The sequence below is a fragment of the Poecilia mexicana genome, unplaced genomic scaffold, assembly GCF_051168715.1.
Source record: "Poecilia mexicana isolate PSO_F unplaced genomic scaffold, ASM5116871v1 scaffold_2, whole genome shotgun sequence".
In the NCBI taxonomy this organism is placed as follows: Eukaryota; Metazoa; Chordata; class Actinopteri; order Cyprinodontiformes; family Poeciliidae; genus Poecilia; species Poecilia mexicana.
In genome coordinates, this window is record NW_028263371.1 from 35,336,274 (window position 1) to 35,362,209 (window position 25,936).

Consider the following 25,936-nt stretch of genomic DNA (forward strand, 5'->3'; position numbering starts at 1 on the left):
AGGTGGGTGATCATTTGTAATCTATGCTCTTTTGGTCCAAACACTAGCACTTCAGTTTTGTTTATATTTAATTGGAGGAAATTTTGGCACATCCAGACATTAATCTGCTCGATGCATTTAATAAGTATATGTACCTGACTGTAGTCCCCTGGCGATAGACTAATATATAACTGTGTGTCATCTGCATAATTATGGTAATCTATATTATTTTGTTGTATAATTTGAAGTAGTGGAGTCATGTAAATATTAAAGAGAAGTGGCCCCAAGATGGAACCTTGGGGAACTCCACAAATAATGTCAATAAGCTTAGATTTAAAATTGCCTATGGACACATGAAAAGTTCTGTTGGACAGGTAAGATTTAAGCCAACTGAGCGCTGTACCTGAAATGCCAACCCAGTGTTCTAATCGGGATAGTAAAATATCATGGTCAACTGTATCGAACGCAGCACTCAAGTCAAGTAAGACTAGTACTGTGATTTTATTACGGTCTGTATTTAGACGGAGGTCATTAAATATCTTCACAAGAGCAGTTTCAGTGCTGTGATGTTGACGAAAACCAGATTGGTAGACATCAAAACAGTTGTTCAGGGCAAGAAACCCATTAATCTGTTGAAATACAATTTTTTCCAATATTTTGGCTAAAAATGGTAAGTTCGATATTGGTCGATAATTGCTTAAGTCCGATGAATCCAGATTATGTTTTTTTAGAAGTGGTTTAACTACTGTAGTCTTTATAGCCTGAGGGAAGACTCCAGAAGAGAGAGACTTATTAATTATTTGTAGCAGATCCGGAGCAAGAACATCTAAGACCTTTAAGAACAAACTAGTAGGTATGATGTCAAGGGAGCAAGTAGATGGTTTCATATGAAGTAATGTATGAGTCAAATCTTTCTGGCTAACCAAATTAAAGTGACTCATCCTATGTAATTTTTGATTAGAGAAAAATATAGGTAATTGTTCATTTGCAACTGACGTAACGGAATTTACTGTCTTTCTTATTTCCATCGTTTTGTTTATGAAAAAGTTGGCAAATTTGTCACAAGCCTCAGAGGAGAAGAATTCACACTTCACAGAAGATGGTGGATTTGTTAACCTATCCAGAATAGAAAACAAAGCACGAGAGTTATTAACAGAGGTGGAAATGATGTTTGAAAAAAAGGTCTCTCTTGCATTTTGAAGTTCAAAATTGTAAATTTTAAGTCTGTCTTTATAGAGATCCAAATTGGGTTGTATTTTGGTTTTGCGCCATCGGCGTTCTGCTTTCCGGCACTCTTTTTTCCCCTGTCTAACTGATTCAAAATTTCTCCAAGGTGATTTACGTTTCCCAGAGGTTACTTTTGTAATAACAGGAGCAATTGTATCAATAACTTTCTCTACTTTAGAAATGAAATGATCGACTAGATCTGACAAAGAAGTACAAGAGTGTGTAATAGTTGACGGAAAGGCCTGAATAAATTGATCGGCAGTAGCTTCTGTAATGCATCTTTTTGAAGTGACTTGTGTGGCGTTATCTATTTTAGCAGGCAGAAAACTATCCCAAAAAATACAAAAGTGATCTGACAATGCTACATCACGCACTAGAATTGTAGATATAATCAGTCCTTTAGAAATAATAAGATCCAAAGTGTGTCCATGATTATGTGTGGGTTCCAAGACATGTTGGATCAATCCATAGTTATTCAGGATCTGACATAGCTCTTTACTGCCTCGATCCAACGGATTATCGATATGAAAATTGAAGTCACCAACAATAAGTACAGAGTCAAAATCAACCAGAATAAGAGACAGTAACTCAGCAAAATCATCAAAGAAGTTTGCACAAAATTTGGGAGGTCTATATACATTCAGCAGCAAGATACGAGAGCATGAGTTTAGCTGTAAAGAAACATACTCAAAAGAGTAGTAATAGGGAAACATCCATCAGGTGATTGTTCTTATTGCAGGGAAACAGAAGGAGTAGAACATGTGTTGATTTATTGTAGAAAATATATAAGAGAGAGGAAAGAAATGGAAAGGGTAATGGGAATTTCAGTAACTTTGGATAATTTATTAGGGATGCAGCAATCAAATGATATAATACAAGCACTTATTAAATATTTAAAAGATACAAAATTAGTTGAGAGGATTTAGTATGTATGTGTGTGTGAGTGTTAAAGTATGTATATTATAAAGTTATTTTTAAGGTTAGAAGATATAAAGGATAAAATTAATTTCTGAATTATATCTCCATCCAGTTATAATTGTCTCCTTGAATGGCGGTAATACACTAAGTATGTAAACTGCCAGAAAACGCTATAGAAGAAGAGGAGGGTGCATCCATAGACATGAATACATGAAAAAATATGGTATTCATGTCTATGGGTGCAGCTACAGAGCGGAAGGAGTTCCTACCCGGGCGTTTATTCTAGTTACACACTGAAACATGGCGGCCAACATAGAACAAATTTTCCAGGATTTTATTCTAAACAAGATTCGAGAGATAGAAGAGCAGAAGGAGGATAAAAGGTATGTTGGCAGTCGTATTTAGCTTGTGTTTCTGCTGACGGTCTGTTTCTAACGATAGCCTTGCAGTCTGATTGTCGCCGAATCATGTGGTTCTGAATGTTGTGAACTAACCATGCAGAGCATGCAGGCTTCGGGAAGGACAGAGGATGAAACCGCTGAAAGTCTTCAGACAGATGGAAACTGTTTTTTTTTTTGTTTTTATATTTATAAAGATCATCTGTCTGAAAGATTATTTTAACTACGATGGAGATTAAAGGCCAAACAGCGGTATTGTCAGAAAGATCAACGCTAAACATTTTTTTCTGCTTCTACATGAATCTTTTCAATGCTTCCCTCGTGTGTTTCTTAAATATTCAGACGTTAACATGCGATATTCTGATCCGTTTTCCAGCAGTGAGGCAACAGCCGCGGACCGTGAAGGTAAAGTTAGTGATGCGGCAAAGAGAAGTCCTCCGAGAGACCAGGATCAGGACCACAGCAAGTCCCAGAAGAAGCAGAAGAAGCACAAAAAGCACAAGAGCAAGAAGAAGAGGAAGAACCATGAGAAGGAGAGCAGTTCTGAGTCTGGAGCCGACATGGAGGGACAAGAGCCGAGGTAAAACTTCCATCGTCCAAACAGGTTCATCTGAAAGAGGATCTAAAATCATGTTATGATGTTGACAATATCCTTCTATAATTGATTTTACTTTTTTCAGCAGTTCAATTAAATATTAATCAGTTAATTGTTTTCTTCTATTTCATTATTGTTCCAAAATTTCACGTTTACCACTGATAATTTTAAAAATCTGTTTTAATTAATTTCATTTATTTTAATTCATTATTCCTGTGAATCTATCTAATTTATCTTATAATTTCTAATCATTTTATTCCAGAAAAACCTAAACTCAGTCTTTAAATGAAAGAAAATATTGTATTGTGTAGATTAGAAGCCACACGATCACAGTAATAATAGATCTTAACTGAAATTTAATGCAGCCAAGATTCAATCCATCTTAAAATGAAATAACAAATATTATCATTGACTGTATATCCCTGAATGGACTTTACCTAAAGGTCATGTTACCATTTTGATACCAGAATGACTCACTGTTGCATTAAGGGGATGTTTAAATGTTTACTTAATTTCACCACAGACAGTAAGAAGAAAAAAAAGAGCCAGGATGAATTTAAAAATTATGTAAAAACATGCTAAGGAAGTGTTTATTAAACTGAGTTACTCTTGTTCTCTTTAAAGAGTAGCACAAATATAAATCCTAATGTTAGGCTCTCTGCTAATTTACTAGAGCTTAGAAAGTTTGAAATTTCTAAGAGAAAACATTTTACAGTTTTGAAACCATAGCTTTGGAAAACCATAGTAACACATGACCTGGCTGAAACAAGTTAGACATAATCAAGTTAGAAGAGAGGCAGAGCTTGTGAAAGTTACAAATGGATGTAACACAGATGCTTAAGATGGCGTATTCTGAGACTTGACATTCTGATGTTTTTGGCTGTGGTGCATGTTTTCATTGTGACTTGCCTGTCTTTTGTCTTTTCCTCATAGAAAAGAGACACCAGGTCTAGAGATGAAGGAGCAAGGTGAGTCGACTAGAGCTCATCTGCACTTTCTACAGCCGAGTAAAAATATACCTTTTACATATGCTTTGTGTTTTTTGAGGGCAAACCTTGAACTTTTTGCTCTAGATTTATTGGGAGTAAGAGAGGGGGTGGCTTTTATATCAATATGTCTTACAGGAATGGAGGAAAAAAAGGTCATATTTATTGGGAAAAATGCTTAAAATATAAAATTTGACCATTTTTTATACTTTTATAGTGAGTGGGAAAAACCGTCACACGTGGCGCTTTTCAAGCCCCTTAAAATTTTTATTTATGTCTTACTTCCTGAAGTGAATTGAAACTTCTTGTTAGTAATCAACTGCTTCTTGTTTCCCTGGGGTATGAATATGATGTGACACATCAATCTTTTAGATTTCTTCAACAGCATTTGCTACTTTTTAAAACTATGTAAATGTGAGTCTAGTCAAAGTCAGTCTGTGCGATTTAGTAGCAATTTGGAGGTAAATAGCTAAAATGTAAGACCAGAATAATCCATATTCGGTATTATATGTTGGTTGTTGGGAGTGAGGCTACCATCGCAGTCTTACAGGGGGTTTAATTTTAACTGGAAAACGTCTTCATGCTTTCTGCAGTGTTTACCCCCAGAAAACATGCTAAGCCCAGAACACGGGGGAATAAGGCAGTCATCCAGCTGACTGTCATGTTTTTGAGTTAAAAAATGTTTAAACTTCACAGGAAATTTGAAAATTCCACTTGATAGTTATGCATTATTGGAAGACTGGAAGATCTAAATCCTATAGTAAACCAGTGGAGAAGCTGAAGAGACGCATGTGTGTTCAAACTGCTGTTATTGGCAGAAGGCAGTATTCATGTCAGAATACTGGTGCACTGGTGCTTTTGTTAAAAATAATTGTTTCTTAGTGAAACCAGACTTAAATTAATGCCTGTTTTCTACAATTGTCAGTGTGAGATAGTGCTGTCATGAGAAACACTGAATATGACTGCTAATCACATGTATTGACTGGTAAACATTAGTGTGACCTCCTCTCTTAAAGCAGACAGACTGATCTTAACACAATGCCAGGATGGATACATGCTGTTTTCAAACTATTTCCAGATTATTCCCAGGTGTAAAACATTTTAGACAGCTGTGATTTTCCCCAGGAGCCTCCAGGAGGATTCCAACTTAGACTCTGCAGGCCTCAGTTTGTTGACCTGTGAGGTTTGAGACAGGAAGACAGGAATAAGCAAGGATTGTTTGGAAGTGTTGAAGGAGAAAGAGTTCGAAAATCAGCATCTGAATGAAAGTTGGTGCTTTTGGAACAATGTTTTATTGGAGAAATAAGATCAAAGTGAATTATTCAAGACAATTATTCCTGAATTTTTCCTAGAGCCTATTCAAAACATTCAAAAGATAACCCAGCTTAGGAAGCTACCAAAAGTATGTCAAGTAGATACATTGCTACTTATCACACTATTGGGTAACGTTTTCAACTAGCCAATCCAGGAATTACATTCATTTTCCCTGGTGCTGATTGACTGTACTTCAAGAGCAGAGATGGGAAAAACCGTAGATAATAATTCATATTAAGATATAAGTGGTGTTTGAACTACTAGGAGTCCACAAAGCACTAGGTGAGAATTGAAAAGAGGGTACTCTTTCTTTTCCAATGGCTGCAATGGAATAACTTTACATTTTGTGGTTTAAGTCTCGCAAGAGAAGAAGTGTGGATCTTACATGGTTCAGTCTCCTTCTCTGGGAGTCATCAGTGTCTTAAACGTGTCTCCTGAATGGTCCAGCTGACAAGAAGTCCAGCTCCAACAGAGAGCACTCGTCAGGAAAGAAGAAGAAGAGAAAGAAGAAGAAGAAGAGAAGGAGAAGTGGAGAGAACACGTCCGATTCGGACTCGGAAGTCAAGTTGAAGCAGAAGGTCAATGAATGTTTGCGGCCTCGACAGGATCAGCTGCCAGATATCATCCCCAAACAGGTAATAATAATTCATGTTGGAGTAAATGGAGGCTGTTTTGTTTTATATGAATTATCAATTTCATCAAATGTATCATTTATCTTCTACTTACTATCTTAAGTTAAAATATTGACTTTTTGAAATCGGTTGCATGGAGTTGATGGTGAGCCTGTTATTTTTCCCACTGGTCTGTTTCCATGATGAATGAAGTAAAGAAACAAAAACAATTCAAACAGAAACGTGTTTACCTCACCACTTCCTGTTGAAACACTTTGTCACCATCTGGTGGTCAGAGTTCCACCCAAAAATGCCCGATTTCACTAATTTGCACAAGAACCTCCATGAATATCTGTAATGGGTTATATTCAAATCAAAAATCTCTAATTAATCCAACTTCTGTTTGACAGCATTTATTTATTTTAAATAAATAAGATCACCTTTCACCTTTATTCATTTACAGTGGGGAAAATTAGTATTTAGTCAGTCACCAATTGTGCAAGTTCTCCCACTTAAAAAGATGAGAGAGGCCTGTAATTGACATCATAGGTAGACCTCAACTATGAGGGACAAAATGTGAAAAAAAATTTGAGAAAATCATTTTGTCTGACTTTTATAGAATTTATTTGCAAATAATGGTGGAAAATAAGTATTTGGTCACCTACAAACAAGCAAGATTTCTGGCTGTCACAGACCTGTAACTTCTTTTTTAAGAGGCTCCTCTTTCCCCCACTCATTACCTGTATTAATGGCACCTGTTTGAAGTATAAAAAACACCTGTCCACAACCTCAAACAGTCACACTCCAAACTCCACTATGGTGAAGACGAAAGAGCTGTCGGAGGACACCAGAAACCGAATTGTAGACCTGCACCAGGCTGGGAAGACTGAATCTGCAATAGGCAAGCAGCTTGGTGTGAAGCAATAATCAGAAAATGGAAGACCTACAAGACCACTACTAATCTCCCTCGATCTGGGGCTCCACGCAAGATCTCAGCCCGTGGGGTCAAAATGATCACAAGAACGGTGAGAAAAAAATCCCAGAACCACAAGGGGGGATCTAGTGAATGACCTGCAGAAAGCTGGGACCAATGTTACAAAGGCTACCATCAGCAACACACTACGACGCCAGGGACTCAGATCTTGCAGTGCCAGACGTGTCCCCCTGCTTAAGCCAGTCCATATCCAGGCACGTCTGAAGTTTGCTAGAGAGCATTTGGATGTTCCAGAAGAGTATTGGGAGAATGTCATATGGTCAGATGAAACCAAAGTAGAACTATTTGGTAAAAACACAACTCGTCGTGTTTGGAGGAAAGTGAATGCGGAGTTGCATCCAAAGAACACCATACCAACTGTGAAGCATGGGGGTGGCAACATCATGCTTTGGGGCTGTTTCTCTGCAAAGGGACCAGGACGACTGGTCCGTGTACATGAAAGAATGAATGGGGCCATGTATTGTGAGATTTTGGGTGAAAACCTCTTTCCATCAGCAAGGGCAATGAAGATGAAACGTGGCTGGGTCTTTCAGCATGACAATGATCCCAAGCACACTGCCAGGGCAACGAAGGAGTGGCTTCGTAAGAAACATTTCAAAGTCCTGGAGTGGCCTAGCCAGTCTCCCGATCTCAACCCCATCGAAAACCTTTGGAGGGAGTTGAAAGTCTGTGTTGCCTGCCGACAGCCCCAAAACATCACTGCTCTAGAGGAGATCTGCATGGAGGAATGGGCCAACATACCAGCAACAGTGTGTGCCAACCTTGTGAAGACTTACAGAAAACGTTTGACCTCTGTCATGCCAACAAAGGATATACAACAAAGTATTGAGATGAACTTTTGTTATTGACCAAATACTTATTTTCCACCATTATTTGCAAATAAATTCTTTAAAAGTCAGACAAAATGATTTTCTCAAATTTTTTTCACATTTTGTCCCTCATAGTTGAGGTCTACCTATGATGTCAATTACAGGCCTCTCTCATCTTTTTAAGTGGGAGAACTTGCACAATTGGTGACTGACTAAATACTTATTTTCCCCACTGTAATGCATGACATTCTTCAAATTCCTAACAAGTAGCATATAAGCTGGAATGATTCTGATCCTTCTCTCTCTGTGTATAAATATGAGCCTCAGATCATTTAGGACACTTTCCCAAACTGTCTGTGTTGACATCACATATACATGTATCATGTTTTGTTTTGTTGTTTTTTTGCTGCCTTTTACTCTAATACAGGACAGCTCCAATAAAGGGAATGGGAATGAAAAGAGAGCTGGGAGCAGGAGCCCGTGTCCGCCATCACATTCCAATTCTGAGTCCCATTCCTGCTCAATGAAGAGCAACCCTGCCTCATCACTGGGACTCCACTGCCAAAGATCACAGACTCAATCATCGTCTCCTTCAAAGTGCCACCAAAGCGAAAGCAGGTATTACATGTTTTATCACAACAAACGGGATGATAAATGCTCACTCCTCGAGGGAGTTCTAGATGCATTCAATTAGTTTTTTCAGTCTGTGTCCTTCTGATCAAGGACAAATCGGCCTAATTAAATCACTAACGCAGGTGTCTGCAACATGTCTAATCCAAAGTGACATTTTAACCCTCAGTCCAACTACATGAACATCAGTTTTACTCAGAACTAATGAGGAAACTCTAAAGAGTCACAGGTTGGAGACTCCTGCAATAGCAAGCCAACATGGGCCGCTGAAAAGTCCTGCTTTACTGGGGTTTGGGCCTCTTTTATATCAGCTGTGAAAAAGTAGCACTTTGTTTTGTTGGCTCTGTTTGTTATAGAATAGATTAAAATATGGGTTATTGTTGTTGCATAAGATAAATCCGAGGTTAAAATATAGAGGGTAGCCCTGAGCAAAAAGAAGGCACATTGAAATAGAAAACAGGTGGATGCAGAGAATGATGCAATCTGCCAGAATGTTGTGGGAGAGTCCTGAAAATGTCCTCCAGGAAGAGGATGGGAGAGTCCTATTATTATTTTTCTCATTATTTTGATAACTCGCTTTTCAGTTCAGGTCCTCTGCTGTTGGCACACCAGATCCTGTTCACACTGAATAGAATTTCAAGTGAATTACTTTCTCCACCAGCCAGAGTTGGTAGCTAAAATCACCTCAGAGTTAATCCCATGCTGTCCCATAATTCTCTTCTGGATGTTTCATCTGGCTCTGCTCTAGTGTTCCTCATCTGTCTATGGTGTACCACATACGTCTGCCTTAGAAGGTTCTGGTTGGATCCATGTATTTTTTCCGAGCAATTTGTGGTATTCCATCAGAAAAGGTTGACGGAAACTGCAAAATTTGATATAATTTCTTCAAAGTTTGTACGCTGGCTTGAGCTGCTTTTCAGCCTTTCTGAAAAGAGACTTATATGGGGAGGGGACTTGGCAAAGTTTCTCATTCGCTGGTGGGTTTGTGTCTTATCAGAGGCACGACTCTGAAAGTTTCAATGTCCAAACCTCAAGTACAGCGGGGAATACTCTCCATTTTTCTGAGAGTTATGCTCCACTTCCTGTTTGTTATAGCCATCTGTAGCATCAACATCTGACTAATGTTGGGTGAAATGCAACATTTTCCCAGCTGATATTTGTCAGTCCAACAGATAATGATGTGCAATATTTTTGTACATCTGGAGAAGTCCATAAATGGAGGAATTAGTTCCTAAAAAATACAAATTTGCCTATTTAGAATAATTTTGGCTTTAAATTGGATAAAAGCAGTAAATCACAAGATGTAATCAAAGCGATTTGCTGCTTTGGCAGTTTCAGCAAAGAACAAAAACATGACAAAGTTGCATGAGTGTTTCATGTTCACCATCCAGCTGATTCCACTACACAATCACCAGAAGAAGCTTTTCACCGTCATAAATACTGTTAAATATAAACAGGACAGCCGCAGACAGTCTCAGCCCACTCCAGCTGTAAATATCTCTCTAAGGAAAATGCATGAAGATGTTTCCCATTGATGTCACAAATGGCATTAAAATGTATATAAAGGCCATAAACACAGCTTCAAAGCTCATCTTCTGGGCTGCTGGTTACTTAATGTATTTTTTCATGGATTCTGTCAAGTGCTGTCATTACAGTAATTAAGACAGTCCTTCACAGACCAGAAAAATGTCTTATTGTTTGATGTGTTTCTTAATTGAAACAAATGATGTTGTGGTGTGGTTGACTGCAGCCCGTCTGAGACGACAGGACATTTGTGTGAATCCGTGCTCAATGCCCAGTGCCCTTCAGACAGGCCTCCGTCGCCAGTGAAGAACCTCAGTTCTGCACAGACACCCCTGCTGGCAGAAGAGAGAGCTGAACCAAAAACAGCAGAGCCAGCAGAGAATCGAGACAAAACTGAAAAACAAGGTAAGATCATGTAAAGCCAACAAATCCCCATAAGCACCTCTGCACAGTCCTGACTCTCAGGCTTAGCTCTCACATGTTGCTGCCTTTTATTAGCTCTGTGTCAGATGTTGCTAGTATGTAACTGATAAGTAAATGAGACACATCTCACCCAATTTAACAATCTGATCTGGAATATCAAATATTTTTTTAAAAGGTCTGATTTTAAATGTCATGTTTTCATTACCTGTAAGTGGAAAATCCTCATATAACATAAATAAATTCTTCATCTGTGTAAGTGATCTATATAGTTTGTTTAACATAGAGATAAAGTTCCTGAAATAAGTTGACTTTTCAATAATATTGTAATTTATTGAATATATTTGTGTATATGTAGAGGATTTTCAGCCTCTGTCTATGTTAATTGTCATTAATTTCTAAATGTAGCTGATGAAAACACATTTAAGATTATAATATTACACTAGACCAATAAGAGTCAGTGAAATTATTAAAAAGTATGCTTAATATTTGCCTTTCAAAAGTTACTTTTAATCATTATAATGTTATAATGTGTTAAGCGTTATAACATGCTAATATGTATATAACAGTATACATTTATTAGAAAATAATAAATGGAGGATGAACCGTAAAGAATAAACTACTACTGTTAGAATGAAAGTGTACAAAATAATAAGAATTAAGAATAAATAGTTATGCTTCAGACCTTGTATGAAACTATTTCAATTTTGAACTGATGTTAAAATGGTTTTGTTAACTGAATGCTACTTCCTTGAAATGGAATTATTTTAATTAATAAATGGAAGCAGGCTCTTTGGTTAAGCTTCAAGCAGGCTGTAAGTCACACACACACGCACACACAGAGACACACACACCGGTTTATGTCGCACTGTCTCAAAGCACCAGTTGGACTTTCAGCTTGATTAGAATTTGTTTGTTGGTCTTCCTAAAACTTTAGGTTCTGGTTCATCTGCCCACAAGCTACCCACACCCTCTGAACCCAAACAAGCCCCGAAGTCCACCGCCCCTCAGCAGAAAGCTTCAGAAAAGCCCAGGTCTCATGACAAATCACCAGCTAGGAGGAAAAGAAAGCAGTCCAGGTCACCAGACAGAGACAGAGACAGGAAGTCATCAAAGAAGAGAAAAAGATCCAAGTCCCCCAGCAGGAGCTACAGGAGAAGATCCAGATCCAGGAGCCGCTCAGTGAGGAAAAGGTCACGCTCCAGGTAGCGTTACGTTTTCATTCTGTAACATCCAACATTCGGTTACCAGCATCAGAACTGATGTCATCGTTTGTGTTTTGTTGGTTTTTTCTCTGTGTAGGTCGGTCCACCGGCGCTCCCGGAGGTCCCGGTCACGGTCTGCGTCACGCAACCGCAGGAGGCTAACCTACAGCCAGAGGGACCGCTGGAAACGTGAACCGAGCCACTCCCCCATCCTCATCCTGCGCAAAAAAAGATCACCTACAAGAAAGGACCGAAGCAGGAGTACCAGCCCAAAACGCATCAGTGAACTGGGTCAGATACTCTAAACCAGCATTCCACAGTCAAAGCTACCATTTGCCACTATGAGTTGGATGTTTTTGAATAAATTGGGGTTTTAATTATTCCTGTTTCTGTGTTTCCTCAGATAAGGAGCAGCTGTTGGAAATAGCCAAGGCCAATGCTGCTGCCATGTGTGTGAAGGCTGGGATGCCTGTCCCTGCCAGCCTTAGGACTACAGTGCTTCCTCTGGCCCTACCAAACATGGCCATGAATGCAGCAATGGCTAGCATGACTGCTGGTAAAATCTGGAATTTATTTCTTGAATATCTCACATTCTGGGATGTTGGTTAGATTATCTTAAGCCCAGTTCATACTACACGATTTCTTGCCCCCATTTTGCCCTCACGCCAATCTTAGAACGTTCAGCGTTCTAAGATTGTCACTTGCGATAATCGCAACCGATCATCCTGTAGTGTGTGGTGTGTTACGACTGATCGGGTCCAGTCGATAGAAAGTATGAACCGCTCCGATCTAAAATCAGGAATATTCTACATGTTTGTCTTGTCCCAATAATCTCAGTACGTGTGGTGTCCATCGACTGGGAGCGAGAAGGCAGCCTGTTGAATGTGATAGGTAGCCAATCAGAAAAATAAATAAATAACACAGAAAAATTATAAAGTCTGGTTTAAAGTGCATTCTTTGGTTGAAATGGCTCGTTTAATTTCAGTCTGCAGTAATAACACAACAGAGAAAAATACAGAAAATGTTATGTTGTGTTAATCTATTTGTAGTCTAAATTGAGAAAAAAATAGGTGCAGAAGTTCATTAAACTGATGAGTGCAGAGCGCTGCACAAATATTGCGCACGCGGTTCCAGGAGCTGCAGAGGTGATGCCAGAAAATTTGCAATTAACTTACCATGCACCATAAATGGAGTGGGAAGACGTTACCCTTCTGCTATCAGTTGGGAAAAAATAAGGATAACTGCTATCTGGTTTTCTAAAAAATAAACACGCAGGACATGCACTCTTCTAGCTGACGCTGCTCCGAACTTTCAGTTATTCAGCTTTCTGAAACAAAGCCCAGTACATCCACATATTCTACAATATCCACACATCAAAAATTTAAAAACTTCTAATTAAACGGTTACGCTTAATTAATCAACAGCACAGAAAAAATATTAAGCCCAGTGTAATGTTTGTTAAAACGGGAGAAAAAGTACAACTCACCTCCATATTGTAGTGCAACAAATATATGATTTCGCCAAGTCCAGTTCTTAATCCAAAGCTTTGACTTTTTGTTGCGTCTGTTTTCAGTTAAAATACATCCACAAACTACAGTCACTACTTCAACGCCTTTGTCCATGTTTGTTTACTGTAAATTCAGGTGTGGTATCGTGTAAATTTAAGGGATTTCTCACACTCTACGATCAAACACATTATACCCACTATTTTTAGTCGGCTAGTTTGTGGTCTCAGGTTGTGAAAAAAGGTCGACCATCGGCCGACAATTCTAGAATCGTTTAGTGTGAACTGGGCTTTACACTTTATTAGATAAATCTTCTGAGTAATATAAAAAATGCCTTTTTAAATAAAAACACAAAAATGCCTTTCAGTGTTTGACCTTAAATTAGGGTGAACTTCAATTGCTTTAAATCATTTAGAATGATCAATGTTCCACTAACTTAAATGAACAACCCTAACCCATTTTTTTCCTCTCTTTTGAATCTTTTATCTTTGTCTCCATTGTAGCTTCTGTGACTGCAGCTCTGTCTAACATGGGGACTCTGTCTTCGCTGCTCCCACTGTCCTCTGTCGGTAACAAGCCATCTATCCTTGGGATCCAGTCTAACTCGGCCGCTCTGGAAGAAGTGAAAAAGAAAGTGGCAAAGCAGGCCAACAGCATTAGCATTAAGGAGTTTACTGATGTAAGACCCCAGTGTGTGTTTTCAGGATTAAACAAAGCACTAAAAACAGTAACCAATCAGCATGCTCTCAGTTTGGAGGATTTATTACATCGATGCCATGTATTCTCCAAAACATGGCCGAAATGTTGAGGCTATATATGAAAGATAAGACTATGATGAGTCAGCAGAAATTCTTTTACTGCCGTAAGTTTACTAGAGAAATTAACTAACGCAAATATGCATATTTTAATGTTTCTGTTTCATCTTATTTGCAAAAATACAACTGAAGAACCATAAATCCTGTTTGTATGTTTATAAATCCCCATCAAAAACCAATACAATTAAATACAGTACTTATCTGATTGACATATTTTGTTAATGAAAATTAAGGATGTCCAATATACATTAGCCAAATATATGATGAATTTAACAATATTGCATTATCAATAAATGCTCAAATATATTTGGATTGTAGCTATGCTCATTTGTTGCTAAAAACTACAGTTTGTCATAGTAGTAAGAACAGTGTTATTTTCTAAGTACTGAACTTCATGATAACCGACTTGAAATTGAAAGGAGGCATAAATTGATTGGTAGAGGATTTTCCTGTCGTATTCTTTCCATGCAGAGTTTATGCTCTTACTATAGAGAAACAACACTTTGAAGACCAGACATGTATTCAGTCTGGAATCTCAGGGAAAAAAAGGAAAATGTCACCTTGTCTTACTTCTGACTCTACACATCGGCTCTCTTCCACTTGTAGGTAACAAGTCAAGACCTACAGCTTTATTGCATGTTTAGAAAAGTTTATTTAAAAAAGCCTCCTTTACAACCGTTCTATTTTTCCAAAGCTTAAAACCACAAATAGTGGCTGAATGAATATATTAAGATGAAGTTATGATCTCAAACTGGGGGAACATTATATTTCTTAAGTCATTTTATTGTTCTCTGTTTTTATAGAAATGCAAGATGATTGCAGACAGCACTGGAGAGCTGCCAGTGGCACTACCTCATGTTTCCGATGAAGAAGATGATGGCAAACTCTTTGGAGGATCAACCATTCGAGAGCAAAAAGTCATCAACTTCAACATTAATGTAATTTTTAGGTCTTTTCTAGTCTGAGAAATGGACACTGAAGAGGCAAAATGGGCATATATAAAGCTGTAGTTGGTGTGATTTGACAGGCGTTTTTTAATAAAAGATGTATTAAAGCTCTTTAAAATGCAGAAAATGCAGATTTTAATTTGTTAATTTGTCAAAATATGGCTTTATGGCTTAAAAATAGGAAAAAATAAGTTGTATTGAATGTGGCAGCTGATTATTGATTACTTTAAATGCAGCCTGTAGTGCATAAGTGAAGTTGAAAAATTACCATTCAGCATTTACATGGATTGTTTTAAGAAAAATGAGCATTGAAATTTTTATTGCAATTTTTTTTTTCAACTTTCAGAACACAACAGTTCGTCCAACATCGCGTAGTGATGCAGAAATGGCCAAGGAGTTTCCTGTGTCTTCAGGGTCACAACATCGTAAGAAGGTCAGGATGCATCTGTTCAACCAATAAGGATAAGCAAAGGATTTCCATCTGTTTCTAACACATTAATGCTTCTTCCTGTTCATAATGTTACCATGCAGGAGGGAGAAGGAGTGGTTGCCTATGGAGAGTGGGTTCCAGTTGAGAAAACAGCTGACAAATCTACATCTACGGGCAAAAAGTCTGTGTCAAACGCTCCCTCAGCGACGCCCACCTTACTGTCGGGTGAGGCGGCATCAGATGCAGGGCTACCCGACGTCATGGAGCAGCAGGTAGCACCTGTACCTGACAACGACAGTGTTTTCCCTGAAATACGGCAGCAGGTAAGACATAAACTCTCTGGAGGTATTGTTGGTGTCTAGTAAAGTAACTTTAATTCTGTTCTGGTTGGACTTTTATGTTTTGATATTTTAGGAAAGCCCACCTCTGTGCAGTATCATTAAAATGTTTTGTTTTCTGTTATGACTCATATCAGTTCCTGCTTGAACACTTAGAGCTTCCAGAGCAGCAGCTGGAGAGATTTGAGCTTATTGTAGAAACTAACACTGTCCTATAAATTTAATTACAATTCATTCTGGGAGGATAAAGCAACATTTCCCATAAACAAAGCATTATAGTTTAAATCCCAGTGAATTGTGCCATGTGGTGACATAAACAGAGAACCACGGCGCCCAAAAAATATGAAATATTTTAGCATTGTGGCTATTTGAGCCTTCATATAAAAAAAAAAAACTGCAGCAATATGCCTGTTGACTGTTGTTGGTGTTTTACCGCTTTACATACATGTTTATTAAAAAGAGTTTATAGAACTGTTCAACTTTGCAAACAAAAGTATGTAGAAGTCTGGCATGTTTGTCTAGATGGCAGTTCATTTCTGAACCAGAAGGTGGTGCTAGACTCGTTTCAGCCAGTTCAGTAGCAGCTGGCTGCTGACACCAACACTGAAGTTAGGTGGAGACATGCAAACAATTGACAAGGTCTATCATGTTATTTAAGAGCCTCCATATAGACAACTAAATATCTGAACATAAAACAGAAGCAGTTATTCTCTGTATTAGATTTATTTTAAGTAAAATGGTTTAAAGGCGACCTGTCCAGGAAGAATTGCGCCTGTTGCCCAGTGAACGCTGAGGACCAGCCTCCTTTGAGAAGCTTCAGGGATGAGAGGGAATAGATGGATGTTTGGTTTAGTTTCATCAGAACCTCAGTACATTTCCAAAATCTAATCTAGATTTGTTTTGCTGCATTTGGAGTAATGTCTTCTTCCACTGAATGGCCTTCCAGCCAATGTCCTGTAGTAACAGGACTTACTGACTCTCTCTTAACTTGTGTGTGATTAGGGTATTGTTGCAGTTTGTATCTGGGTTGATTTGAACATTTTGTACCTTCCTAAAGAGGATGATGGTTGTTTAGAGTTCCACATTATATAAAATCCCATTCGTCATTGCAGTATTGCAGTTAACAAAGGATTGGCTGGATACAATAAAATAAAAAAGAAATCTGCAGAACCCTAGGCATTCTCTTTGTACACAGTCGCTCCAGGTGATCAGTCCTACCCACAGCCATCAGCATCAACACAAACTCTTTGAAGAACCTTGGATAAGATGAGTTGCATGTATTTGGGATTAATAAAGTGACAAAACAATGATGTGTTTCTTCTTAATGTGTAGATGTGAAGTTATAGAGAATCCGTGGAGGAGTTACAGATTAGGGTGCTGGCAAGGAGGCCTTTCACCTGTGGAAAATGCAAAAAGCTTCTGGTTTGATCACTTTAATGCTATGAATAACTTCTTCATCAACCCTGATCTGTATGTGCCACTGAGGTCACTGTTACCCAACCCAGCCGTGCTGATCAGAGCTTTGAGCAGGAAGCAGCTGTTTCTGCAGAATAACAAGACACTGTCTTCTGCTTGGTGGGCACATGCAGAGAGAGACGGCTGTAATGAGATCGGCTGTCAGCGCTGGCAGAGATCACACATCACTGCCAGCGCCTTTGGGCTGTCAATACAAGCAATATGAGAAATAACAAGACACTTGGACTCTGAGTATTTACAGTTTGCTGTCACTGTTCAATTTGCAGTGCTCTGGCAGTGTTTTATGTTTTCATGTGGATGAAGGTATTTTGTAGGCAGGCAGGGATATTATTCTGAGACAGAACAAGCTACAAAACCTCTGTCAGAATGTGTGTTTATTAGAAGGGAAACGCCAAACTCAGGCTGTTTGGAGCAGGAAATCTTAGAAAAAGCTTCTGAGTGGAAAAGAGCAGATGCATGTTATTCTTGATGTAGTGAAAGTGTCATAAAATAATAAAACTAGTTGCTCAAACAGTGTTTGCAGCAGATGCAACAGAACATTTATACGTTGGCTGTGTTTCTAAACTGCTGATCAGAATGATCTAAGGATCTCTCACATGTTTGTGCAAGTCTGATTCTTTTGTTCCAGAGAACTAGAACTGGATTTTGCAATAGTTTTCATAGACTAAGAAGAGTAAGAAATAAAGTAGAACTGAGTATAAACTGTAGCAGGGTGCATTTTGCGTTCATAGTTAGAAAAATGTGTTAAGTTGAGCCAAAGAAGCTCTGAAAAAAAAAAAAACAGAATATAAAAAAATCCATTTAAGGACTTTCACACGTTTATATTAGGGCTGCAGCTAACAATGATTAGAGTAGTCAATCAGTTATACTGACGATTGTCAATTATTCGTATAAGAAATAATCACACTTTGCAGATTTTTTTATTTATCTTCTTCAGCCTTTTTTATACATTAGAAATACATTAAAAGATGCAAATAACAAATGATTAAAACAGTTCCCTTTTTAAATAAGAAAATAAAAATGTTATTGCCTAAAATGCCATAACAGAATTTATCTAGTGAATGCTTGATCAAAAGATGTACCTGCAGCTAAAATATACAGTTATTTTACTTCTATTCTGCAGAAGATAATTAATGAAATCATTAACTGCAAACAAGAATAAAGTGGGTTGACCTGGAGCCATAGAAACCTGACTGCTGTTATGTTGATCTATTTGCTGTTGCACTCCAGATAAATTAATTTGAAAACATGCATCTTATTATTCTGATATATTCCTCAGCACTTTCCAGCTAACTCCAGTCAGACATATTTGTATATTAAACACCCAGCTCTCCTTTGCCTCCCATCTGGAACTTCTCTGGCAGATATCAGAACTGCAGCTCCTGTGTGGAAACAGCAAAGATTTAAGTAAAGCCTTAAGTTTTGAAGCAGCAGCTGGAACAGATGGGTCCTTGTAGATGAGCAGTGAAGCATAGAGAAACGTCCAAACCGATATAGTGGTAGTTTTCTTCCATAACTTCAAATTGCCTTTTTTTCTTCTTCTTCTTCTTCTTCCCCTCAGAATGTGGATATCACCCAGGCAGTGACGGAGAGAATCAAAGCTCAGAGGCGATTGGCTGAGAACCCCTATGACATCAGTGCCATTTGTATGCTCAGCCGCGCCCAAGAGCAGGTAGAATACTTCTCACTCAGGATTAATAAGGAAATGTTGATTTCTCAAATAGTTATAATGGAAATTGAATGGCTGGTTTTTAAGACAATGCTTGTTTTTTTTAACAGGTGGATGCATGGGCTCAGTCCAGTAACGTTCCTGGTCTCTTTACTGGTTCTACTGGAGCCCAGGTTCTCAGCTCAGAGGAGCTGTCTACCAGCGGACCACAAGCGTGGCTAAAGAAGGTAAGGGTTACTTAGCCACTGTGGCCCAATTCAGTTCATTTAACATAAATCCTATGGTGAGACACATGAAGGACGTCTAGGACAGACATTTTTCACCATCGGTCTTCGGTGGTTCAATGTGTGAAACATGGAAATCCTCCTTGAAGTTTTGGTCCATTAAGCAGAGGGTTTACATTTCTTCAGGAAAAGCAGAGCAACTCCCCAACACTGTCAAATCTCAATCAAACTGCACTTTTAACATGAAACTGGTTTTAGGAATCACACAAATATATTTTAGTGATTAGTTAGGAAAAAGAACAACACCCAAAAAAAACAATCATGGACCTGGCAACCACTTAAAGGAGTGGAGAACAAATATTAGCTGATTGAATGTTAATCCCAACATGTATGTCTTTCACTCTAAGTTTCAGAGATCATGCTCGTTCTGAACAAAGGAACTTTGAATGAAAGGTTTGGAGTGTAAACTGAAAGAAGAGGACTTTTGGGTCTCAAAAAGTTTTTACATTTTCTTTTTTCACAGTTATCAGAGAGGTCACAAATTGGGAATTGAACCCCAAACTACTTGCCTCAGAGGAAAATTAGACAAAACTCTGCAGGAACTTTTAAAAAAAGTAGATGATAAACCCAAAAGTATTTGGAAGAAAAACATGGTGACCAAATCTGAGGGGCGTTCAGGCCCAGGTTGAGTTGAGGCAGTTTTTCTCAGTCTCTGAGTCAGGATTAGATAACTCACAAAAGTCATGTCATCAGGTGCCGGTCAACCCCACTAGGGGAATTTAGGAAAGCGTGCAGCGTCACGTTTAATACTAATTAGTAAAAAAATATGAAACTGAAAAGAAACCGTTCAGTACAAAAGCTTCAATTTGTTACTGAAACTGAGTAAACAGTTTTCTGTGTTTCATTTGTATTTGGGATCTGAGCTGCTATATTTTAAAAATTCAGGACCGATCGCCGTTCACTGCTGCATTGTTTCTGGTTTCCGTCCATCTTTATCCTCTGTGACGGCTCAGCGGCTGACCAGCAGCTGAGCAGCAGGATCAGACAAACTGTTTCAAACCCAGCTGTCACTGACAAATTAGACATTGTGGTGTGAAAGTTTATGACAGAGGTGACATCTCACCTTTTTCCTCTTGCAAAAACACACTTACTGACCTTAACCGGGTGCTTAGACTGATGGCGGCAGCTCACCCGTTTAATGAGATGGATCAGTTTTTACCAGTCAGTGGTAGGGCTGCCAGCTCAGTTCTAGACTGCTTCTCTCTATATGCTGACTCCTGCGATCCAGTCAACAACAATGAAGTAGTCTCACAAACTGTGGGCTAACACACTGTGTTGTTTAATCCTGTGTGATCTTCTCCTTTTCTGTTCTAACTTCTGGGTTTGTCCGGTAGGAGAGGCAGAAGGATATGAGCAAGTTATTTATGGCAAAGAAAAAAGATTGATTTGAATTATTTATCTTGGTGTATGAAAAAAACTAATATATGTTGTTAAAAATCTGATCACCAAATTTATTGTTTGCTAGAAAGCTTGCATTTACAAATACAAATAATTTTGGTAATTCTGATGAAGCTAAAACAGGAATAGTTTGGTCTGATTTAACTTCAGATAGTGAAAAAAAATGTATATGTCTTTATATTCAGTGTATGTAAATGTCTTTTCAAATGTAAATTATGGAGCTGATCTCTACTCTGTAGCCTGCCTACCACTTTCCTTGTGCAGATACTTTAAACCACGTATAATATCCAATGTTTGATAGAGCAGTACAGCTCTAGGAAGGTGGTAAAATCACTGACAGCAATGAGACCTGTCTTAAATCCTTAAACAAAATCAAAATAGCAAACAAACAACAAATGAAAAAAAGAGAGAAGAAAATAGCTTTCAAAGATTTCTAACCCCCATAGTAACATGCTTTCATATGTTACTGGTCCTAAACGTTTGCTCCCCCAAGGTAAAACTTTGCAAAGTCCTCCTCAGCTGTTAGCACTGCAGGTCTGTGGTTACATGTCTTACTAAGGGCTGTTAGACACCAAACTGACATGTGCCTGTCAGGAGCCTCAGTGCATGTCTGTCCCTGTTGACTCTGTGGATGGTAACAGTCTGTTCTGTCAAACCCACCAGCAGTTTAGATCCGATTTAACTGTCAGGTTTGGGTCTGTCAGTCAGAAACATTGCGGTTGCATATTGAATGAACTCTATGAAATGTGTACATAACATAAACAATTAAAACTAAAACTGAATAACTTCCTCTTCCTGTCATAAACTAAAAAGGTTAGTGGAGTGACCCATTCCAGGGGTCACATATTGGATCTATGTAGAGTTGTGCTGATGCAGAGAGTTTTTTCCCTCCTGGGTGTAGGACCAGTTCCTCAGGGCGGCTCCGGTGTCTGGTGGCGTTGGGGAGTTCCTCATGAGGAAGATGGGCTGGAGAACGGGCGAGGGCTTAGGGAGGAACCGCGAGGGGACGGTGGAACCAATCGTCATTGACTTCAAGGTGGACAGAAAAGGTATGAATTTCTCTGTTTTGGGTTATTTAGTACAAATCATTTATTTTATTGAAAATTATTAGCTGTTTTTGGTCATGAAAATTATTATACCGGCATTTAAAAGATTAATTCTTGGTTCTGTACTGTATAATAACTCCCCACATGCAAACACTGAATTTCCTGTTAAATCTCCTGCTTCTCTCTGCAGCTCCATCAGCCCCTTCCACATCCCACTGATAGACTCTTTAGGGAGATTTTCAGACAGATGATCATAATAAATATGGCAGCAGTGCTAATGGAGTTCCTGTGCTCACTGATTTTTATCTTCCAGGTCTTGTTGCTGAGGGAGAAAAGCCACAGAAGCAAACAGGAGGACTTGTTGTAACCAAGGACCTAATGGGTAACACATTCACTGCATTATGTCTGTCTGTTTGCTCTTGCTGAAAAGATTCACATATGGAAAAATAACTTTGTGTGTCAGATATATTGATTGATTCTTGATTTGTGTCTCTAAAGCACTTAGGCTTAGACTTGTCTTATTCAAAGCCCCATGGCAGTGAAGTGATTCCGGATGAGGCTCCCCTCCATTAACACACACTTTAGTTTGTTTCATTCATTTACAATTAACATGAACATGTCCCATGTTGATGTAAACAGAAAGTTTCCAATAAATAGGAGTAGGCCTGTCACGATAACAAATTAATTGTCTAAAGAAATTATTGCGATAAACGATAATATTGTTTCAAGACCTTTTGACACTGATTTAATGGAAATGACTAATACATGCGATTTCCTGATATTTATTTTCAAAATAACACGTAACATTGGAACTGATAAACTAAATAAACAAAACAACCAAAAATAAAAATAAAACGGATTCTCAGTCTCCATTAACAGAAAACGTACTTGAATAAAAACTAAACAACATAAAGCTAAAGTGGAAATAAATACTGCATTCAACCGAAAGAGTGCAGATTATGAAGTCTGTATTGCCCTTCAGTAATCACTAGATTTAAATAGAGAAAAAAGGCACATCCGACTTCCTAATCCAATAGTTCACACTACACCATTTTTTGCCCCTATTTTCCCCTTATGACAATCTTAGATCGTTGGCCGATCTGACCGATCACCCTGCAGTGTCTGGTGTGTTACGGTAGATCGTCGTGGCCCCTCCGATCTAAATCAGGGGTTTTCCTCGACTGGGAGCTTAACGCTGAATGTGACAGGTAGCCAATCAGAAAGCGCGGATTCTCCTCGTGCTTTCTGAGGGGAAATTACGAGGGGAATCCCAAACAGCTGAAACAGCGCAACCCGAAGGCCAGCGGACATCGAAGATGATATGTGGAAACATTAATATTTATTCAACATTAGTGCGAAAACTATAGAAATGACAAGGGGAGGAATTGGAGCCAAATTGCTACCGCAGTTGATAAACCCGGTAAGTTTTCAGCTGTTCTTCGTTAACGTGACATAAATAGGTTATAATTATTTTCATTCAGTCAGGACTGTGATGCATGTGACAGGCAGATTCTAGTAAAGCACTGATTAATGCCTGATTTTAAAATTAGTTAACTGGACTTGTAGCCATTATTTTGTGCCCATGTGGCTGGACACCACACGGCACGACGAACCCGATCGAACCGTTAGGATTTCTGTCGGCTAATGTGTGTCTCAGGTTTTGAAAATGGGCCGACGACTTGTAATGTGCGCTGGACATTAGACTAAGGAAATGAGGAAGGGAGGGTCAGTAGAAAGCACCGGAGCTGAGCCTTTTTTTATTCAGTGTCATCAACAGAAAGAAAAAAGGCCGGAAGAGACTATAAAGCCGATAATTAAAATGAGGTCGATAGGTTTAATCGTTTATCGTGACAGGCCTAAATACAGTGTTTCCCCGATAGTAAGACACCCCCGATTGTAAGACGTATCGGGGGCTTCAGGGGGGTCGGCTAATATAAGCCGTACCCCGAAAGTAAGACATACTGTATGTCTTACTTTTCGGGGAAACACCTCTCATCTAGCTGCGCGCCGCCTCCTGCCCACGTCCGCACCGTCCCCCTCTCCATACGTTGGCACTTCCTTTTATAAAACTGTTTTGTGGTGAATACAATACTGTTCAGGTTGTTAATAAATGTTAATTTTATGGTTAAAACAAAAAATTCGACAATTTTTTTTCCAATATAAGACATACCCCAAAAGTAAGACATAGTGGGGCTTTTGGGGATAAAAAGAAAGTAAGACACTGTCTTACTTTCATGGAAACACGGTAGGAGTAGTTGGAAGAAAAAAAATCCCCCCTTCTCCCAAAAGTCCATTTGTCATCATCAGCCATCCTTATAGATACCATATCTGTGCACAAAACAAATTAAATATCTTCATAATGATACAGCACTCTACAGAGTCAATTTACTTCATTATACCTGGTTAGAATATTATATTTTATTACCTTGAATAAGTAAAAATTGATCTACTCTGGTTATTTTAGACAGATTTATTCCATAAACAGAAATACAATGTTCCATTTGTTTAGTTCTGACTTGTTTTTATTATTATTGTTATTATTTTGAAATCACTGATCCTCTCAAATTATGCACTTTGATTAACCTTTATTTTACCAGGATAAAAACACATTGAGTCCTGGCCAAGAGGCAGCAACAAATACAACGCAGAAAAATAATTAGTTAAATGAAAATATCAAGCTACTCGAAGCATGTACATGTTACAGAATCGGCCTCAGGTTAGTTAGTTCTTAATTAATCACATTATAAATTAAAAATAATTTTATTTCAATATTAATTATATTTTTGAAGGGCAATTTTGTTTACAGACACTTCATAATCCATGTTTAATGCTTCATGTTGTGTGTGGTTTTTATTTCCATTTTATTTGTTTTTGGTTGTATTTTATTTTGGATGTTTAAAATAACTTCCAATTCCACTCTGGAATCTACTGATTCCACTTTGAGATGGAGAACTTGCATTATTACACCACTATCAATATATTTACTTGAAAGTGATATCAAAACAACAATATTATTGTTTCTCACAATAATTACTGGGGTTATCTGAAGGTTCCACGTTCATCGGTTTACCTTACTGTTCAGGAAAGAAACGGGTTCTGTGTCCTATTTAGGATGAAGAACCCGTCTCTTCTCAGATTCAGTGGGATTGATTCACTGAATCTGTGATTCAACCCCAGAACAAAAGCTAAAAATCTTGTAAAGATAAATGAGTCGTGTTGTGACATGACCTGAAAGGCCGCACAGGGAGGAAGAAGCCCTTACTCTAAAGAAGCATTAAAAGCCAGATTACAGTTTGCAAACGCTCATTCATATACATGTGGTCTGATGAAACTGGACATAAGGCCCATTGCTGTAGGTGTTAGAACATTTTCTGACTGTGAAGGAACTGTTTTCTTCAGGAATGATCAGTGAACTTAATGAAATAGATGGTGACCCACCTGCCTGGTTTCACCGCTGGTTTTAACAAAAGATTCTCCTTGCGTCTGTATACATAAAATAAGTCAGTAAATCTTGAAATTAGCATTAGATTTATCTGTTTGCTTGTTCATGTTCTCATTATCACAGTGTGGCCCACAATGGGAGCAGTTCAAAGAACTCCATCAAAACCTGATATTCTGAAGACACGACTCAGCTTCTGACAGAAAATGTCTTTTAATTAAACTTGTGAAAATGGTCGCCATCCTTTCCTTCTCGTTTTATTCTTGCTGGTTTTATTTGTGCACAGGGAAGCACCCGGTTTCTGCTCTCATTGAGTTGTGCAACAAGAAGCGGATCACGCAGCCAGAATTCGTCATGGTTCACCACAGCGGACCAGACCACCGCAAGAGTTTCCTTTTCAAGGTCGGTTCGTCTCATAAGCAGACCCATTCAATAAATGTGAATATTATTGAAAAGCCAATTTATTTTAGGAACTTTTTCCACTACGTGACATACATTATAAATATTAATTGCACAGATGGCCTTTATTTCTGTTAATTATGATGATTTTCCACTTTACATTTAAAAGTAGATTATTACATTCGACCAATAAAAAATTGTTTAAAAACAGAAATGTGGGCTTCATGAAAAGTGTTTTATACTTGCTTAAAGGTTGTTGTTGGTACATGTAATATAACAATCGAGGCTCATTGTGACATATTTTACAATTAACTAAATATGACTGTAAATTCAGAATGATACAGTGTCTGTATTAGCATGGATCCTTTAAATATGATTATGGATCATACCTTATTCACTGTCGTATTTTGGCAACAGATGAATGTTTCATCAAAGCAGATTACTCTATAATTGTAGTATACTTTGGCTCCATGTTAGTTCGGCTTTTCTTTCAACTGTGAACTAAAAACGTTTGAAGATTTTTTTTTCTTACCAACTTCATTAAAATTGAGCCCTGCAGAATCAACCAAACAATAAACCA

The 25,936-nt window shown here is 38.3% G+C and overlaps 1 protein-coding gene across 2 annotated transcripts in view; it reads left to right on the forward strand.

Moving 5' to 3' along the window:
- The first annotated feature begins 2,372 nt into the window (after positions 1-2,372).
- sonb (SON DNA and RNA binding protein b) overlaps positions 2,373-25,936 on the forward strand; it is a 31,978-nt gene continuing 8,414 nt past the window's right edge. The window contains exons 1-18 of one of the 2 annotated variants that reach the window (XM_014974699.2): positions 2,373-2,507; positions 2,899-3,102; positions 4,051-4,085; positions 5,865-6,052; positions 8,259-8,449; positions 10,212-10,390; positions 11,343-11,610; positions 11,708-11,901; positions 12,014-12,166; positions 13,619-13,794; positions 14,734-14,868; positions 15,224-15,310; positions 15,409-15,630; positions 18,683-18,793; positions 18,901-19,017; positions 21,374-21,521; positions 21,832-21,900; positions 25,244-25,359. In XM_014974699.2, coding sequence (XP_014830185.2) covers positions 2,425-2,507; positions 2,899-3,102; positions 4,051-4,085; positions 5,865-6,052; positions 8,259-8,449; positions 10,212-10,390; positions 11,343-11,610; positions 11,708-11,901; positions 12,014-12,166; positions 13,619-13,794; positions 14,734-14,868; positions 15,224-15,310; positions 15,409-15,630; positions 18,683-18,793; positions 18,901-19,017; positions 21,374-21,521; positions 21,832-21,900; positions 25,244-25,359 — 2,676 coding nt within the window. In that variant the 5' untranslated portion in view covers positions 2,373-2,424. The remainder of the gene's footprint in view (positions 2,508-2,898; positions 3,103-4,050; positions 4,086-5,864; positions 6,053-8,258; positions 8,450-10,211; positions 10,391-11,342; positions 11,611-11,707; positions 11,902-12,013; positions 12,167-13,618; positions 13,795-14,733; positions 14,869-15,223; positions 15,311-15,408; positions 15,631-18,682; positions 18,794-18,900; positions 19,018-21,373; positions 21,522-21,831; positions 21,901-25,243; positions 25,360-25,936) is intronic. The other variant, XM_014974700.2, reaches the window with a different exon arrangement.